Source organism: Otolemur garnettii, unplaced genomic scaffold (assembly GCF_000181295.1).
Source record: "Otolemur garnettii isolate 467f Iridium unplaced genomic scaffold, OtoGar3 scaffold00043, whole genome shotgun sequence".
In the NCBI taxonomy this organism is placed as follows: Eukaryota; Metazoa; Chordata; class Mammalia; order Primates; family Galagidae; genus Otolemur; species Otolemur garnettii.
This window is the reverse complement of record NW_003852438.1, coordinates 6,689,138-6,707,785: the sequence shown is the minus strand read 5'-3', so window position 1 is coordinate 6,707,785 and position 18,648 is coordinate 6,689,138. Positions and strand designations below refer to the sequence as shown.

At 52.2% G+C, this 18,648-nt stretch overlaps 1 protein-coding gene across 1 annotated transcript; it reads left to right on the top strand.

Annotated features, from left to right (window-relative positions):
* The first annotated feature begins 9,939 nt into the window (after window positions 1-9,939).
* Window positions 9,940-16,240, top strand: KRT74 (keratin 74). The gene is made up of 9 exons (XM_003790412.3): window positions 9,940-10,458; window positions 11,172-11,386; window positions 11,833-11,893; window positions 12,384-12,479; window positions 12,617-12,781; window positions 13,307-13,432; window positions 14,936-15,156; window positions 15,568-15,602; window positions 16,044-16,240. Exons 1-9 carry the CDS (start codon window positions 9,988-9,990, stop codon window positions 16,238-16,240), a joined length of 1,587 nt encoding a protein of 528 aa, XP_003790460.1. The 5' UTR covers window positions 9,940-9,987.
* Window positions 16,241-18,648: the final 2,408 nt, after the last annotated feature.

Here is an 18,648-nt window from a genome sequence, read left to right as displayed (position 1 = left end):
GCATTGCTCTGGCTTTCCGTGGTCTCACTCTTACTTCCCACTGGGTCCCTGGTCCCTCCCACTGCTGTCTGGTTCTAGCCAGGTGGGCATTGGGTGGCAGCCAATCGTGGTAAATGGCCAAGATTCATTCTTTTTTTTTTTTTTTTTTTTTGAGACAGAGCCTCAAGCTGTCCCCCTGGGCAGAGTGCCATGGCATTACAGCTCACAGCAACCTCCAACTCCTGGGCTCAAGCGAGTCTCCTGCCTCCGCCTCCCAAGTAGCTGGGACCACAGGCGCCCGCCACAACGCCCGGCTATTTTTTGGTTGCAGCCATCATTGTTGTTTGGCGGGTCCGGGCTGGGGATTCGAACCCGCCACCTTAGGTGTACGTGGCTGGCGCCTTAGCCGGTTGAGCTATAGGCGCCGAGCCCCAAGATTCATTCTTGAGGTTGCTGCCTGGCAGGCTCAGTGCTCATGTGTCCCGTGTCCTCTATTCTGAACAATGGCCCTGCAAGATGTCGTTCCCTGCCACAGAGAGACATGCCTGGACTGCCAGAGCTTTGCCAGTCTCCCACGCTCACTGCCTGGGTTGGAGTGGCCTTTTCCTCTTTTCCTCACCTCGTCACTCTCCTGACACCAGTCTTGTTCCCTCACAGTGGCCCTGTTTTCCTCCTGTACCCAGTTTCTCTTCCACCCTGACATGAGAGGCCCGCGTGTATGCACACTTATGGGTGCATCTCTGTCTATTGTGTATGTAAAGTGGTGGCTCATTTCACAAATATTTAGTGAGCCAGGCATTGTTCAGGGACCAGGAATACCAGAATAAACAAAATTGGCACAGACCCTGCCCTCACAGAGCTTACAGTCTAGAGGGAAGAGCAAATATACGAACCGAACAGCACAGTATACAGTATGATGTTGAGTAGTGTCAACTGCTCTGGGGAAAAATTCAGTAAAAGGCCACGGATTCAAGGGTGCTCTTTCAGGTGTGTGTATGTGTTTCTGCAAAAATGTTAGTGTCTCAGAGTCAGCACAGGTGATATGAGCAAAATCCTTAAGGGTGAGACCATCTTTCAGGCATGAGCCCATTTGAAGGTGTCCTTCAGGGTGCCCTCCTCCTCCCCATCCTTCCCTCTCTTAGTCTCCAGCCTCTCCCCTGCAGACCAAACTTTTCACACTCATGGACACTTCTCAACCTCAAGAGTCCATTGCCTGTTTATTAAAAGCCTGCCTGCCCTTTGTGGCCTGGCTGAAATGCCACCTCTGTTGTTCCTATGGACTTTGGTCCTTGCAGCTAGAACCATCAAGTTATTAAGCCCTGAAGGAGAAGGAAAGTTAGAGCTGCTTGCCCGATACCTCCCTCCACACCCCACCCCCTTCTATAGGCAAGTAGATGGACTTATATAGGGCTGAGTAACCTGCCCCGGGTCCCAGCACCGGTGACCAGCAGGGTCTGGACTGGAGACCCACACACCCGCAGCATGCCATGTCAGCTTCCCACATCTTCATCCAGTTGCTCATTTCCATGCAGAGAAAAAAAAAACACCCAAAATTCCTCCATGCAGCTACTTTGCGCACACACTGCCCTCTGCCATCTGTCCCAGATACTGCACCTTCTGTCCCTGTGGGCCTGGAGGAGACTCTTCCCTGCAGTCAGGAGGGTGAGAGATGGTCTTAGACAGCCTCTGAGGCCCTCCCCACCCCCATCCCCCCTAGGCAGAACTGCCCAGGTAGAAGAGGGGGTGCTGTTTCACTCCCTGGCATGTCCAGACTGGCATCAGCCTCCCATGGTGCCCAGGCCCTGGCTCCTGTCTCCTCTCCCCTTCCTCCCTGACTTCTCTCACAGGAGGGAGGAGGGGGCAGGGGCTGCTGCTGCCGTTGGCACTGCCTGAACCTCTTCATCTTTAGCTTCAGGCAGCTCTTTTTCAATAGGTGCCTGAGAATTTTGGCACTGATAAAGAGGTCCTCGGGGTCAGCGATACTCCCCTCCCCCAAGCCCCAGTGCATGGGTTTTAAGCCCTGCCAGGTAGCAGGAAGGGTCCTCGGAGAATTCTTTCTTTCTCATGAAGTGGATGATCCAGGCAAGGAGGCACTGGCAAGGTACACCCACAGGAAAGAAAGGAAAGAAGGAAGGAAGGAAGGAAGGAAGGAAGGAAGGAAGGAAGGAAGGAAGGAAGGAAGGAAGGAAGGGAGGCAGGCATCAGAGTTCAACACACACAACTTAGGATGGCTTCCGGGAGGAGGAGGTAAAAGGACCATGGGTTGTTGGAGACAGGGAGCTTCCTAAATACTTCTCAGGTCCCTCTTGGCAGCTACCTCCACTCTCCCATCCAATAAGCTCCACTACTTCTGCCACCTTCCGAGTGACAATGGCAGGAAGGACATTCATTTTGCACTGCCCCTCAGTCTCCGCATTTACATTCGGCAGGTGCTTCCAGGACCAACAGAGACACTGAGGGTCCCCCTGTCCCTGCAGACCACCTGCCACCCCCTTCTTTGATAGCCTTCCTCTGGTGAGTCCTCTGCATCAGTTCCTCTTGCTTGGATGCAGACCGTCTTTGGAAGTTCATCACCGAAATCCTTCTTTTTTGCTTCCAATCTGCCATCCCCCGGAAGGCTGAGCTATTCCTTTGAGGCCCAGTTCTCAGGGATTCCAGATCTTTCTTTCTGGAACTCCAGATTCAGTACCAAGCCCTAGATTGAAGCTGCTCACACCTTCGGACTAGAGGCAGCGCATGGTGGACCGGTGCAGGAGGGGGCCTTGGAAGTGGTCCAGTGTGGCAGGACACACACTTTGAGGAGGGCCGGGAGTGGACCTGGATCCTTCTGGTGGTTTGTTTTGCCACTTTTACCTCTGACTCTGGCAACTCTGTTTCTCTGCTTTTTTGGTTTCTCATTTGTAATGTGGGAAAGAGTATTAACCTCCCAAGGTCGGCATGGGATGAAATGAGTTAGAAGGTACAAGTCCCCTCTGACCCTGCCGTGTGCCATGTTCCAGTCCCACAGCTCCCTCCTCAGCCCTCCCAGCCCACATCCCCTTCCAGAGGGTTCTCTCCCATGGCTGCTGGTTCCGCTGAGCCCTCTCCCGGCACCCTCTTGTGACATGCAACCTCCACCCTGGATCCATACTGCCCCTGTTCCTTTTCTCTCAGCTGGGAGCCAATGTGTCCTGTCCCTGTGGTCACTGGTCTTACTTCCAGCTAGCTTTCTCCCCCGGGTGCTCCATTCTCCCCACTCTTGGATAGGCACCGAATCCACAGCCACACGTCACACCTGGTAGCCCAGCCATAAAAGCCCACCTGTCTCAGTGGGGGTCCATGACACTGGGAGGCAGGGACTTGTTCTCCTGGTACCAATTTCTTCTGCCTCCTTCTCTACAGGGGAGGATGGACAGGACTTTCCAAAGGGGTGAGGCTGGGTCTCAGCTCCAGCCAGAGGAGCTCACTCTCTGACCAAACTCTACTTCCATGGCAGGCTTGCATCCTGGTGGGTGGTGTGGAGGGCTCCTCACCCTACACCAGCGAGAAGGATCCCCATACCCAGCAGGGGACCTTCCTCTGTCACCCTCAGTCTAGGGCACTCTGGAGGATTCAGTTCAACCTTCAGGCTTGGGGCTCATTCTTCCTCTATTCTCCTTAGCCTCTCTCCTCAGTGCCAACCTGCCCCCCCATTGTCCCGTCTTTCCTAGCTCCTCCTAAAGCACCCACATCTTATTTCTTATATTTGTTTCTTGATGTCCTATTTTTACATTTTTCCTTCCAATCCCTGCACCTCACACGGTGATCTAGGCCCTAGTGCTTCTGCCTGCTCAGATGTTTGTCCCCTTCTCCTGTCCCTTCTCCAGGGCCCAGCAGGCTCAGCTATGATGTGTGCACAGGGAGGACCCGGCCTGCCTCCACATCTTCTCAGGGACGGGTGGGGCTGGGCTTCTGCTTCCTGTTTGGATGGGCTTTGCAGGGAGGTGATGGGAGATAGGGAGCATGTCATTAGTGATGATGGGGCTTAATTACAGCCCACTTCCAGCTGGCTTGTTTGTTTTGCAAATGGGCAGAGGAAGAGGCAGATCAAGCATCACAGTCAAGATCAAAAGACTGGGCATTTCCCCCAGCCTCTCTGTTCTCTTTCAAAAAAGCGTCATGTAATAAAGAGGGCTAGGGGTCAGAAAATATCTCACAAACTTCTTCCAGAAGTGGCTGAGAGATAGAGGGGGCGGAGGTAAGGAGATAGACAAAATATACCCAAGTGGGTTCCTGGTGGAGTTTTAAAATGAACAAATATAAGAAATGTGTCCTTCCTGGAGCAAGATGGGTCTTGTCTCAACATACCTGTGTGCCTTCAAGCTGGGAGAAAAGTTTCCTGTGATGACTAGGTAGGCAGTGGGTGGAGCTGTAAAGAGTTCAGAGAGCCTTTCTTTAAGAAAAAAGAAAAAAGAAGAGAAAAAGAACAAGAGTGAGGGATGCGCAGTAAAGAGCTGAGGCCCATCCAGCCGTGCAAGCCCTGGGAGCAGAGGGGGAAGAGGCAGAAACAAAGAGGACCCAGTGAGACACAATCCAGGATGTGCTGAAGGCAATAGGACCCCCAGGCTGGGAAAATGGGAATTAGGCTGTGATATCTCAGCCAGAGAGCTGCTGGGCAGGGCAGACTTCCAATGGACAGAGCCCCAGGGGTGCTGGGGAGGTGGGAGCTGGTGGACCATTCTTTTCCCAGGGGGCCTCAGAGAGGAAAAGAGATGGATCTGGAAGGCAGAACCTGGCAGCCCTGGGGGAGCAGGCGAGAGCTCAGGGAGAAGCCAGGAGTCTCTGATGAGCTGCCTTTGTGCAGAAGGGAGAATTCTGACCAGAGACTCCAACTCACCCACATCACACCTGCCTACGCAGAGGTTTAGACAAGCCACCAGAGTGTCTCTGGAGGGACGTGCAGGTGGTGCCCAGCACTAGGGCATGGAGAAGGCCAAGAAAGGGCTAGAATTCAGCCATGCATTCTGGCAAAGGGCTGACCTGCCCAGAGGAAGTGGTGCTTTATCTAATTGGCATAAAGGCCTGATATGGGCCCAGCAACTACCTGGTTAAACTGCTCTGATGCTTCTCTCTTGATGTGAAAAAGGCTGTGGCAGAGAGGAGGAAGGAGACACCAATGCTGGGGAGAGGCAGGAGGGAAGGCTCAGAGAAGGTTGTCTGCAGAGATTCGGCTCCTCCACGTTTACCTGGAGAGGTGGGGGTAGAGAGTTCCAAGAGACCAGTAGCAATCACAAGGGAAACTCCTCCAGATATCAGGTCCCTAAACATCCTCTGCCAGGTTTTTAATAACTAGAGTCTTCCTGCACCATGTTGTCTGCCCTCACATGGCACCAAGAAATGGGAATTGTGGCAATGTTGACTCCCGTCTGAGATGTTCCTCAGTGCAGTGCCTGTGATAGAGTAGCTCTTGGTGAGTGTGGTTGGAATTGAGTTTAAATTGATGTCACCCAGATGCCTGTTTTCTCTAATAATCTAAGGGTTTCCTATTAATAGGAGTGTGTGTGCGGAAAAGGGGTCTTGAGCAGTGGAGAGAGACCACTGAGTGCCTAGTCACCGGCATTAGATGGGACATCCATGACCCCTGCCATCTTCTGGAGTCTGGGGCTCTGCTCTGCAACGTGGTGGATGATGTTTGGGTGATTGGCTTTCTGGGTTTTCCCAGAACTGTCCAGGTTGTAGCACTGACAGTCCTGGAAAGCCCCTCAGCCTGGGAAACTTAGTTGAGTACCCTGCAAAGTGATAGTCACTCCCAATCATCTTCTCCAAGGCATGTGCCCTACTTTTCTGCGCCCAGAGTTGCCCCTTTGCCTTTCCTGAACACTGAACTCTGCTTCAATCTCGCACCCTCTCCCACTCGGCTGCAGCCTGTGCCAGAGTCCTGAAGTGGCAGTGGGCTCTGCCCACCTCTCCAGTGCTGCTGAGCCCATCTGCGGTCAGACCTGGCACTCCAAGGGCAGGCGGGGAGTGTGGGAGAGGGTGCGGAGAGAAGGGGAGGGAAGCCGACCAGCTTTGCTGCTTGAGCTGGCTAACTTTGGACAAGGATGGAAAAACAAGCTTCTTTCAAACTGGTTCAGACAGGCAGAGGGTGTCAAGTTTCCGCACTGAGCTCATTTTTAAAGGAAATCAGATAACTCAGTTTCAGCTCCTCTCTAGTGCTAAGGTGCTGTGATCTGTTCCCAATCTTGTCACTCCAAAGTGACAAGAGTTTGTTCAAGCTTCTTCCTCTCTCTCTCAATGACCTTGTCTATATAACCTGAGTCCCTTGACTATCGTTCTGTGCCCAGGAGCAGTCAAGTCCAAAGAGCTAGAGAAAAATGACCTTCTTTATCTATCTGCAAACCAAGCAGACACGGGTTCGGTTCTATGCATTGGGATTATTCTAGACTCTGCTTTCTATTTCCCTCTGGCACGATGTACTCTGAAGAATGAGATCCTCACCCTCCAGGAAGATGGTGGGAGATTGTGGCATGTTGGACTTCGCTATTGTGGTCATGATGGACACATGACCTGTTCTTAACCTAAAGCACTGGCCTCAAGAATGTGTGTTTCTTTAGGACCCTCACATGGTTCCACACCGTCTGTGGGGAGAAGGGAACCACACAGGCCTGCTCCTCCATCTTTGTCCCTGTCTCTGCTCCCCAAGAGCCCCAGCTTTTCCTGCAATCCTCTGGGCTTCCCAATGCCTCAGGGGTGCCCTGTGCCTGTACCCCACCCCTGCCCCAGGGAGCCCAACCTCTCTTTTATTCTGATTTTTAATTCGAGGCTGGAGAAGACTTATGGTAAACAAAAGTTAGATTTTTGTGTGCTTTCTTATTCTGTTTTTAAAAAGACATCAGAATTTCAATAGCAGCTTGTCTGAGTCATGCATTCATGCACATTATCCAATACACGCAGGTAGAGTTAAAACTACCATAACAACAGCAAAACAATTTTCATGGGCTTATATTTTATCTTCTCCCGGTCACTTAACTTCCTGGAGCGGGAGGAAGCACTGAGACACGTCCTCAGTGTCTGGCCCAGAGCTGCGCACACAGTAGGCACTCAGGGTTATACTTATTGAATGAATCTGTCTCCTCAGGCCTGGGGACACTCATTAGGCCGATGAACTCAGAGACCAGGGGGTGGAGTGTAAGGACTAATTAAAGGGTATCCAGCACAGTAAGGCTGGAACTGTCAGAGAGATCTGGCTGAGTGGGTCATAGACAATTTCCCTGCAATTAAGTTCCCTAGGAACCAGTTAGGAGGGGCACTTCTGTGCGGCCACGATAACGACACTCTTGTCAGGAAATTCCACTCTGCCCCCACCTTTCTGTCATAGCCTCCACCACCATCACCTCCATCACCACCTTTATACCCTTGCTGATCAGTCTCCAGCACAGACCTGGTTCATTGGAGGCACTCAGGAAATGTTCTGGAATGAATACAAAGGGTGCCAGGACCCCTGCCCAGTCCCTCACTTCTGAGAATGCCGGGGCTCAGCTGATTCTGCAGCATTTCTATGGGCATCTGAAAATTTGCTCTGGTTGACCCTAAGTCTCCCGCAGCCTTGACGATCCACCCTTGTGCCTTTCTTTCCTGCTTTGTAAATTCTTTTTTGTTAAGGCCCCCAGGAAGAGACCCAGCTGTCCCATCAGACTAGGACTCACCCTCAGCCAGGCTGAGTTAAGAGCTGGCTACCAGGGATTCAGAGTAACATAGCCCCTAATGAAACTGAGCATCTTCCTTCCCTCTGCCCATCTTTATTTAGGCTGTTTTTCTCTCTGAACCCTAGAGCAGTGTCTAATCTTTGGCAAACACCTATACAAGCCCTTAGCTCAGAGATAATCTCCCCTTCTGCTCATAGCATCCTTGTCTCCAAAACATGATAGAAAATATAGGCAGGAGGGACTTGGCCCCATGACACCCACGTGCAGTTTTTGCATCTCTAGCATGTAACACGATAGTCAGGAACACGGTCTTTGAACCCAGATGCATTTGAATTCCAGGCCCAGCCCATTTACTAGCTGAGTGACTTTGAGCAAGTTCCTTAAGGTCTCAAAACCTTAGTTTCTTCACGGTAAATAAAGTTAGTAACATGAGGGTTAAATTAGACATCCTAGATAGTGCTTGGAACAAGCCTGCCATGTGTAAGGTGAATAGTAAGACTTCACTTTTTCTGATACTACTATCGTTGTTATTACAACTGCTGTTGTTGTTACCGCCATTGCTACAACTCCTGTAAGGAACACCCCAAGCCCCTCCATTCCTGGGCATCTGCTCTGAGCCAGCCCACTGGTGAGCCCTGTTGGGGATGTAATAAGCCCAGCCTCGTGGAGGTCCCTAAGAGTCCTGGATTTAGCCGTTCTTCAGCACACCTCTGATTCAGTGTTTATAATGCACTTTTTTTTTATTCCGGAGCTTTGGTCCGGGATCATCTTCTTTATGTACATTCCTCTCATTGGTCTGAAAGTTTCCTGGGGGCTGGGCCATATTGTGGTCATCCCCAGGTCAAAGAAATTTCTCCCTGTGTTGCCATTCACATACCAGCACCTGGGCCAGCACCCCAGCTAACTTTACATCTGCTGCTGGGCTGGCAGCATGGCTCAGAAAACCACAAGCAAGCACTTTGATTATGCCCTCCTGGGCCTTAGGGCTAGGCCCTGCCAGGAAGGCTGGAGGACAGCATCCTGGAAGAAGGACCTTCCACTGCTGCCTTAGGGGCTGAGAGGAAAGCGCTCTACAAAGGGGAAAGTCCTCCAAGGTAGGTTCCAGGCCTCAGCCTCCCCCTACTGCTTCAGGCTCATCTTCCTGTCCTCTCCTCCCCAGCAGCAGAAGCAGATGTCTACCACCCTCTACCTGATCCAGACCGGCAAGGCGTCCCAAATTAGTTATAGGAAGCAGTTGGACCCATGCATTAGGGCAGCTGCAAGATTCATAGTTTGGAAATAATTTTTTTAACACTCCACTTTACCAGGACTACCTGAGCTCTTAAAGGGTTGATACTTCCTGTTCCAAAATCAATTGGCTCCCCAAAGTGATGAGGAACTGCTGAAGAGCCCACCCTGAATGTGGGAGGGAAACTCATGGGTTCCTGTCCCTTGGTGACTTCAGCCATAGGCTGTTTCCCCAGGGAGTGCAGGGACTAATGTCCCAGCTCCTGCCCAAACCTCCTGGGATAGAACAGATAATCTTGTACAGGAGAGAAGAATCCAACTGGAGGAAATGCCAGCTGCTGAAGAGGTCCTCCTAGTTGGAAGGGCAACTTCAAGGGGACCACCACCCAGGGCCTGTCCAATACAGAAAGCCCCAGACACATCCCTGGCCAGGGCCATGCAGTGTCACATGGTCTTTCCCATTTCTTTCCTGGGCTCTGTTCCATTGTTGGACAGCTGTGATCCTCATCACCACCCAGAGAGGAGCCCTTTCTTGGGTTTAGATCTTTGAAGATTCCTTCCCAAGGAATTGATTGATTTTCCCTTGGAAAAATCATCTCCTTTCCAAGTCTTCCCTTCTCTAGCATAACCGCCCCCAGCTCCTCAGCAAGAATGGGTCCTAGGGACATGGTTTCTATTGGAAGGAAACCTGGGGTTTTCAGATGAGCTCTATCTGGATAAAGCCAGAATTTATCCTTCTTGCTGACAGATAAGCAGAAGGGAGGAAGCACTAGAAAAATAAAGCTGGGAGATCTCTGTAGGGGATAACTCTCTAGGTCCCTAATTAGGGAGCACAGATAAACCCTGAATTAGCCCACTCCAGTCTGCAAGGCCAGCATATTCCACTTGCTATCAGAAGAGTTTTGTTGCTGCAAAGGGCTTGGAGATCTCTGTTCTACAAATGGCCCACGGGTCTGGACCTTTAGCAGGGGAAGGGAGATAGTGGAGAGACGCCCTTTTCCGGTGTTCTGGGCTCAGCAGGAATAAAAGGAGGCAGCACTCTGGGTGTCCTACCAGTGTGTTCTCTGTCCCTTGGTGACTGCTTTTCTCTGGCTCTGTCAATTCCATCTTTCCCACCATGAGTCGACAGTTGAACATCAAATCTGGGAGTGACAAGGGCAACTTTAGTGTGCATTCAGCAGTGCTGCCACGGACAGCCATGGGCAGCCTGGCCTCCTACCGGGTAGCTGGAACAGGGGCTGGGGCTGGCTTCAGCAGTCGGAGCCTCTACAACTTTGGAGGGAATAGACGTCTTTCTCTTAACTTGGCTGGTGGTGGTGTTCGGGCTGGAAGTTACAGCTTCAGGCATGGCTCTGGGTATGGAGGGGGCCGGCCAAGTGGCTTTGCTGGCAGCATGTTTGGGAGTGTGGCCCTAGGGCCAGCATGTCCATCCTTGTGCCCGCCTGGAGGCATCTACCAGGTCACTGTCAACAAGAGCCTCCTGGCCCCCCTCAATGTGGAGCTGGACCCTGAGATCCAGAAAGTGCGCACCCAGGAGCGGGAGCAGATCAAGGCTCTGAACAACAAGTTTGCTTCCTTCATCGACAAGGTGGGTTGCATAGGAGGAGGATAAGGCAGCCCTGTGAGGTCTGAGCAACTTCCATCCCGCCTGGGAATGGACTGGGCATTGTGCAGGGAAAGGTGCAGCTGGCTTTGGGAAGCTCCTGGTTCTCTGTGGAGGAGAACAAATGTGTGAAGGAGGTTCAGCCAAGGAACAGAAGTGTGAGCTGTCTGCTTTGGGGACCTTGCAGAGAAGGGTGGGAAGTTGAGTAAAGGGTCAGCCTAGCTGGGAAAGACTGAGGGGATTCTGGAGGACAGCTGGATGGCATGCCAGCTCAAACTTGAAGGGCTAACAGAATCCAGGATTATTTAGAGGGAAGGGCTCATGGCACAGGAAGAAACATTTAGCTGAGAGATCAGGAAGGAGGGCCTCCTGGGACCAGGGTCAGGCCATAGAAGAAAGTTGTGGAATCTCTGTCTTCAGTAAGTTTTCAGTGACTGGTTGTCCTGATGGCCATGGAACAAGCATTTGTAAAGGGTCTTATTTGCATGGGGTGCCCAGGGTGGGGAGCCAGGACTTCAGCAAGATGACTTTACAAAAATCCATTAACCTGGGGAATTGATGGTGCCTGTCTATGGGGCAGGATAACGTCCAATACAGTTCCAGGTGTCTGTCTGTCCATTTGGGTTCCAGGTGTCTGTCCATTGGGTTCCAGGTGTCTGTCCATTTGGGTTCCAGGTATCTGTCCATTTGGGTTCCAGGTGCGCTTCCTGGAGCAGCAGAACCAGGTGCTGGAGACCAAGTGGGAGCTGCTGAAGCAGCTGGACCTGAACAACTGTAAGAAGAACCTGGAGCCCATCCTCGAGGGCTACATCAGTGGCCTGCGGAAGCAGCTGGAGACGCTGTCAGGGGACAGGGTGAGGCTGGACTCGGAGCTGAGGAGCATGAGGGACCTGGTGGAGGACTACAAGAAGAGGTGAGTCAGGGCCACCACAGGGTCACAGGTGATGTGGCTTTGGGCTCCGCTAATTTTTGTGCTATTATTTTTTAGAAGGGGAGGGAGCAAGCTCCAGGGTCAGGAACTCATGTCCCCTTCTCCAGTTGTGGGGGAAAGGCCTGTTCTGTTGATGAGAACGTCCTGCTTGGGTGATAGGGGGAAGTTCCTATGCTTGTTGACCCACTGAAAGGTTCTGCTGCTGGTTTGGGGTGCCAAATAGGCAGCTGGGCATTTTCCTAGGATATAGGGAGTGGGATGTCAGTAAGGCCCCTGGAGACATCTTACTCCTGTCACCAGGCTCTTAGTGCTCACCTGGAGACCTCGCTGGGGACTCTGCACCTGGAGCACTTCCCCGGCCAGTGGGAAGAGGAGGTCCCTTGTCTGAGAGGGCTCAGGGCTCCGCCATCTTTTCTTCCTGCCCACAGGTATGAGGTGGAGATTAGCAGGCGCACGGCAGCTGAGAATGAGTTTGTGGTGCTCAAGAAGGTGAGGGAGAGAAGAGACCCTGGACTCTGGTACCTCTTGCACCCCCATCCTAATCAACTCCCTCAGGACTTCCACCCAGGTCACCGGGAGGGCACTGGTGCCTGATGAGGGTGGAGTCATAGTCCTGGTCTCCAGTGAGTTGAAGAGGAAGGACACATACCTGGGACAAGGCCAGAGACAGGATGGAATTCTGGGATAAGTCCGGGAATTGGGAAAGTCTGGTCTAGCTCAGCTTCCTGTGTGACTGGAGGAAAGCGACTTTCTTTCTGGGCTTTGCTTCCTCCAGGCTTCACAGAGGAAAGGCAATGCCTGTGCCCCTTTTCCTGTCCCCAAAGACTCAGTGAGCCTGAGACAACATTGTTATTGAACAACTAGTCATCAATATGCTTCCCTTTGTGGGAAAAATATTGGAAATCAGGTGGCTTTGGGGGTGAGAGCAGGGCGATGGGACAATGGCCATGCTGACTGGTGGCTCCGGTGCCCCCGACAGGATGCAGATGCAGCCTATGCTGCCAAGGTGGAGCTTCAGGCCAAAGTGGACTCTCTGGACAAAGACATCAAGTTCCTCAAGTATCTGTACGATGCGGTGAGGACACTCCCATGCCCCACCCCTCCCTGCCTCTCTCTGAGGGCTTTACTTGCTCTTCTAAGAAATTCCAGCAAGGACTGACTAGCAGACGCAGAAGCCAGGGCATTCTGACTCTGTCCCCATCTGTAACACAGGAGATCGCCCAGATCCAGACTCATGCCAGTGAGACCTCTGTCATCCTGTCCATGGACAACAACCGCAGCCTGGACCTGGACAGCATCATCTCTGAGGTCCGTGTCCACTATGAGGACATTGCCCTGAAGAGCAAGGCCGAGGCTGAGGCACTGTACCAGACCAAGGTGGGCCCTGGATGGACCTCCCTCCCACACTGTCCCTCCATTCCTGGGGAGGGTCACTACACAGTGAATGCAGGAGACACTTCTGTGCTGAATGGAAGAGGGGTCTTAACCAAGGCTTCAGTGACACTCTGAGTCTATCAGAGACATGTTCTGGGAGTGGTATGGAGGGACGTATCCCTCAGAGAGGGGGGCGAGTCTCTGATGGAGGGCAGAGTGAGTGTTCCCAGCATAGAACAACGGCATTTGCAGGAATTGAGGCATGTTGCTGCAGGGTGAGCAGCTGTGGATGGGCTGGGGGTGGTGGGAGGAGAGAGAGAGATGCCCTGAGCTCTTTTCTGACCTGGTGGGAAGACCTCACAGAAGAAGAGGAGTAGCTGAGCTATGCTTTGGGGTGAAACCCTTTGGGGCCTTCAGGGAGAAAACCCTTGAGCTCTAGGGCCCCTACTCTGGTGCTCCTATGGGGATGGGAGGTGTGGATCATCCCCTACCTCATCTCAGCACCATCTTCCTGTCCCTGGGAACCAGATCCAGGAGCTGCAACTGACGGCCAGCCGGCACGGGGACGACCTCAAACATACCAAGAATGAGATGTCAGAGCTGAACCGGCTCATTCAGAGGCTGCGGTGTGAGATCGGGAACGTGAAGAAGCAGGTAGGCAGTACCCCACAAGAACCCCAGGGTTCAGCTACCTCCTGTGGATGCAGAAATGGGCCCACCTTTTAGGAAAAAGCAAATCTTCCCACCCTGGCTTAGGAGTCCTGGGCCATCCTCAGCCCTGTTTCCTCCCGTCTCAGTACCCCTGCCGTCAGGTGGGCATCCTGCTCAGAATCAGGCTGAGACTCAGGCATGTTGCTCTGACCCTCAGGTTATAGATGAGGGAGCTGAGCAGGAGAGAGGGGGGAGCCAGGACTGGGACCCTGGGTGGGAGAGAGGGGGAGCCAGGACTGAGACCCTGGGCGGAAGAGAGGGGGAGCCAGGGCTGGGATCCTGGGCAGGAGGTGGGGGGCAGCACTGGAACCTGGGTTCTTCTTTCTCAGCCTCTTCCTGTGTCCAATAAACCTTCCCTATGTCCCCTTCAGGTGTCCCTTCTGAAGGTAGGTCCTGTACCCCTCAGGACACAGAACATATGTGGGGTGCATGTCAAGTGCCTCTGTGGCCACACTATGTTCCTACCCTCAGGATGGGACATAGCAGTAGATCTAGCCCTCCAGGATCCCCTGCCCTGTGCCATGGTACTATTTCCATTTTGGCTGGGCACCCTGTTTTATCTGAGAGCAGTAAATCTTAAACACTGTGTCAGTAGGGAGATGATTTGGAGGGCAGGAGGATCCTTCCTGTGATCTCCTTAAGAATCAGGCCAACTCTGAGAGGGATAGAATTGCCAAATGGGGGAAGATTCGAGCTGCCTGTGCTCCTCCCCTTGCCCCACGGCCTCTGTGTGATGCCGGAATGCAGGCTCAGCTTCAAGACTCCACCTTCGGTTCATCTGCAAGTTCTGTGAGGGCCGTTTCTCCCCCCTCACTCCGTGACACATTGTTCATTGGTACTTGGCATGACAGTGCCCTGGATGTCCTCAGGGCCTGATTTCTGAGGTTGTCACTACAATTTAGTGCCGTAACTTCTTGCTCCAAGGGAAGCCTCTCTCACACCTTCAGGCTGGTTGTGGGGTGTTCATATAGACTCTCCCCACCCAGAGCTAGAAGAGTCCAGAAGCACGTGCTCTGGTTGCCAGCGGTGAAGGTGTCTGCTGGGGAGACATCCTGCAGCAGGAAGCTGGCTGCAGTGGGGCCCTTGGTGTGCTGTCTGCAGGACGCCCTGGCTTGGGTAACAGGCATGATGCTCCAGGACCTGGGGACTGTGAATCCACAGACACAGATGCCTCCAGCCCCAGGCACTACTAGCTTGCAAATATTGGCATTTCTTCCTGCATTACTGACATGCGACCAGTGTGGCTTCCTATGACAACAGCTTTGAGCAGCCATCTGCAATAGAAAATGGGGAGGTGGGCTCTGGTGTTGTTTTTGCAGCTCTTCCTCAATGTCACCCTTGTCGTCATCCTGGGCCCCATCTGTAAAATGAGGAGGTTGTTCTGCTTAACCTGTAGATCTAGAAATTATTTTCTGTTCTAATTTTTTCTCCATTTTTGCCCTTCAGTGTGCCAACTTGGAGACGGCCATTGCCGATGCTGAGCAGCGGGGGGACTGTGCCCTCAAGGATGCCCGGGCCAAGCTGGATGAGCTGGAGGCCGCCCTGCACCAGGCCAAGGAGGAGCTGGCACGGATGCTGCGAGAGTACCAGGAGCTCATGAGCCTGAAGCTGGCCCTGGACGTGGAGATCGCCACCTACAGGAAGCTGCTGGAGGGAGAAGAGTGCAGGTGGGCGGGACAGAGGGGACCAAGGCAGCTGAGGGGCTATGCCAAGGGCTGGAAGGTGAGAACAAGAGCACGAAGCACAAGGTCTGACTGTGAGCTCAGATGCAGCTTCCTGCAGAGGGTGTCAGACGAGCTGCAATTCATGGGTGGCTGTGCAGGGCTGTGCAGAGGGCCAGGCTCAGGAGGGCCTGGGGTTAGCTCTCAGTCACCTGCCAGCTGTGAGTCCCAGGGCACATCTTAAGGTCTGCGTGCCTGTTATTTTCTCATCTGTAAAGTGGAAGTTATAATCTCAGTCTCTCGGGTTGTTACATGGATGGGTTACAGAGACTGCATTTAAGGCTGGAGCCCATTAAGGTTTCACTAAATGCAGTTGTTCCCTGAGATTTCATCCTTCTCCAACTTTCTAACTTACAGGATGTCTGGCGAGAATCCATCCTCTGTGAGCATCTGTGAGTATTCTCATCTTGAGGGAGGGAAAGCTGGGGATCTTGGGACAAAGTATGCCACCTAGACGTTTCTGTCCTGCCTGGGGACAGTTCTCTGTCACAGGAAAGCTATTCTTGATCTGTACTGTGGAAGCAGAGACTGAGATCATGACTGTCACTTTCTCGCCTGTCCCCAGGGCAGTGTCATCTGGAGAAAAGACTGGGAGTTGGATTTTCCCAGGGTCTCCAGGAAGGCAGGGCTGTATCTGTCTTATATGGTCCTCATGTCACCCAGAGTGTGACACATGACAGGGTCTCAATCCATCCTTGCGTTTCTTAACTGCTGAGGGCCATCGTGGGGACTGAATAAGGTGTCAGATTAGAGGAAGCTGTTGGGACAGCAGTTATGGGAGCTGTCACCACTGACACTGCCTCCTTCATCTGCTCTTGGCTCTTCTTCCTCAGCTGTCATCAGCAGCGGCAGCTACGGCTACCACCCCAGCTCCACAGGTGCTGACCTTGGGGCCAGTGGGGTGGTAGGCAGTGCCAGCAGCATCCGAAGTGGGCAGACCAAGACCAAAGGGGCACAAGGGGGTGACTTCAAGGACTCCCAGAGCAAGAGCATCCCAGCCAGCACCCCAGCCAGGAAAGCCACCCGATAGGACATGACCCCACCCACCTCAGCACCTGGAAGAAGAGATGACTTTGCCGCTGCTCATATCTGCCATGCCCAAATCCTTGGTCTTTGAGTTTAAAACTGTCTATAGCACCCTCAACTCTCTACATTGTGGCTTACCTTACTCTAAAGCTCTGAGTGACACTATTAGGTCCCTTGTGGACTTAGGACTTCTTATTTCCTTGCCTGGAGGCTTAAGCCATAATTGCCTTCTTAGCCCCCGAGGAAGCTGTCATCATCATCCCTGGAGAGAGAAGGACAGAGAGAGAAGGGGGCGGGGCTAGCTTGTTCCTGTGCCAAATTAGCAGCTTCCTGAGAGGCTTTGCTTCCTCTGCTGGCATGGGGGTGGGGGAATGAGACCTGCCACCAGGACACCCGGAGGTGAGGAGTCAGACAGCCTTTACCAGCCTCACCAGAAATGACTGCAGGACAACTCTGTTACTCAGGAGTCAATGTGCACCTGCTCAGACCACCAATTGCACTCAATTCACAAAGCCAGATGAAGGAGAAGTGAGGATTTTCTACCACCTGGTGTCACCTGTCCCCCTCCTTTATTGATAGCTAATACCATTTATTAAGCACCTACTATGTGCCAGATACACGCATTGCTTCTAATTCTCACCCAGTCCTGCGAGGAAGATGCAATCAGCATCTTTGGGATAGACAAGTAGCCCTGGTCCCCTGAGAGGCTGCAGCACCGGCCCCATTCAGCACCTCAGGCTGGGCTAACTCCAGCTCTGTGCCTTTTCCAGGCCATGTCACTGCCTGTTCACCAAAGGGAATGTCAAATTCATAGTTCTTTTTGAGGAGGGCAGCATAATCCTGCTGCCTCTTGTTAGGACTGGGGGATATGTGATTTATCTTTGGTCCTCTCTCTGGAGCTGTGTCCTACAAAGCTTCTGACTCTCAATTTTTGTTGCTATGAGCTGAGTTTCATGAGTGGAGCTTGGTCCCCTATCCCTGTGATACTGCCCAGCCTAGAAGTCATGGCTTGTGGTGTAAATATTTCTAAGGGCAGCAGTGCCTAATTCCCCCTTTGCTTGAATTACAGACTTGGAATTCCTGCAGCATGTTCAATAAACTGCCCTTGAGTGATGTCAGAGGTGCACTCCTGTCAGTCTGTCAGTCTGGCCAAAAGTTCCACCCTCTAATGATGGTGCACCCTCCACTTCCCCACAAGTACAAATGGGCTTTACACAGAAGCTGGGGAGCCATCCCGGGGGAGGCTGCTCTGAAGTCATTCTCAGGGTGCTGGGAGAGACAGGTGCACACTTGCAAGTTGGGGAAGGGCAGCCCAGTGAGATGCTGAGAAATGACAGGAATGGAATGGAGAGCCCTACTGGAGGCTATGCCTAGAGGAAGAGAGTTTAATCAAATAAGCAGAAAGACGGGCAGGTGGGCTCCTATAGGGAGCCATCCTAGTAGGTTTGGATACAGGCTTTGTAAGCTTATTTGGTGAGAGCAGGAGACCTCGGCAGGTTGAGAATCCCTTATGTGAAATGCTTGGGACCAGAAGTATTTTTGACTTTGAATTTTTTTAGATTTTGGAATATTTGCATCTACATAATGAGATATCTTGGGGATGGGACCCAGGTCTAAACATGAAATTCATTTATGTTACGTATATACTTTGTACACTTAGACTAAAGGTAATTTTATATAATATTTTTAATAATTTTGTGCATGAAACAAAGTTTTGATTGTGACCCTTCCCATGAGGTCAGGTGTGAAATTCTCCACTGTGGTGTCATGTTGATCTCACATAGTTTTGGGTCTAGGAGAATTTTGGATTTTCGAAGTTCAGATCAGGGAGGCTTAGCCTGCCATGGGCTGGATGGGTTTCCAAGCCCTTCAGCATTGGCTAGCAGAATTCAGCCCTTGTGACAGCTTTCCAGTTGGTCTTATGTCACAGGTGTGCCCAGAGATGTCACATTGTGCCTTTAATGTGTGAAGGAGGCCCTCTTCCATGTGTGCCAGGTGTGATAAACCCCAGGAACCATAAGAGCCCAGGGGTGTGGTGGGCCTTCTGCCCAAAGTCCTCCTTCTGATGTCACTGCTCCCAGCACTGTGGGTATTGAACTAGCGTCCTGGGACTTATGGGGGGGCTCCATTTTAGCTCTGCTGCTAATCAGTCATCTGTTATACTCAGTGGTCCTTAAATCTGTGGGTCATGAACCCTTGGAGATCTGGTAAGAGCTACAAGTCTTCTTCCCTAAAAACCACGCAGGGTTATGGCTGCATGCTCAGAACCTCGCAGATGTTCACAGGTCCCCAAAGCCTATTCAAAGACTCGCTGTGTCATGTGTTTGGGGTTAAGAGTCTCTAGATCACATATCCCCAAGGCCCTTCCCAGTACTGATGCTCTGCCTTTCCCAAAACATTAAATTCCCAGTG

Bases quoted from the DNA above. Each gene is read 5' to 3' on its own strand.
- KRT74 (XM_003790412.3), top strand. From the start codon at position 9,988: ATGAGTCGACAGTTGAACATCAAATCTGGGAGTGACAAGGGCAACTTT. The intron at 12,782-13,306 runs GTGGGCCCTGGA...CCTGGGAACCAG, and splicing joins AGGCACTGTACCAGACCAAG to ATCCAGGAGCTGCAACTGAC. The intron at 15,157-15,567 runs GTGGGCGGGACA...TCTAACTTACAG, and splicing joins CTGGAGGGAGAAGAGTGCAG to GATGTCTGGCGAGAATCCAT.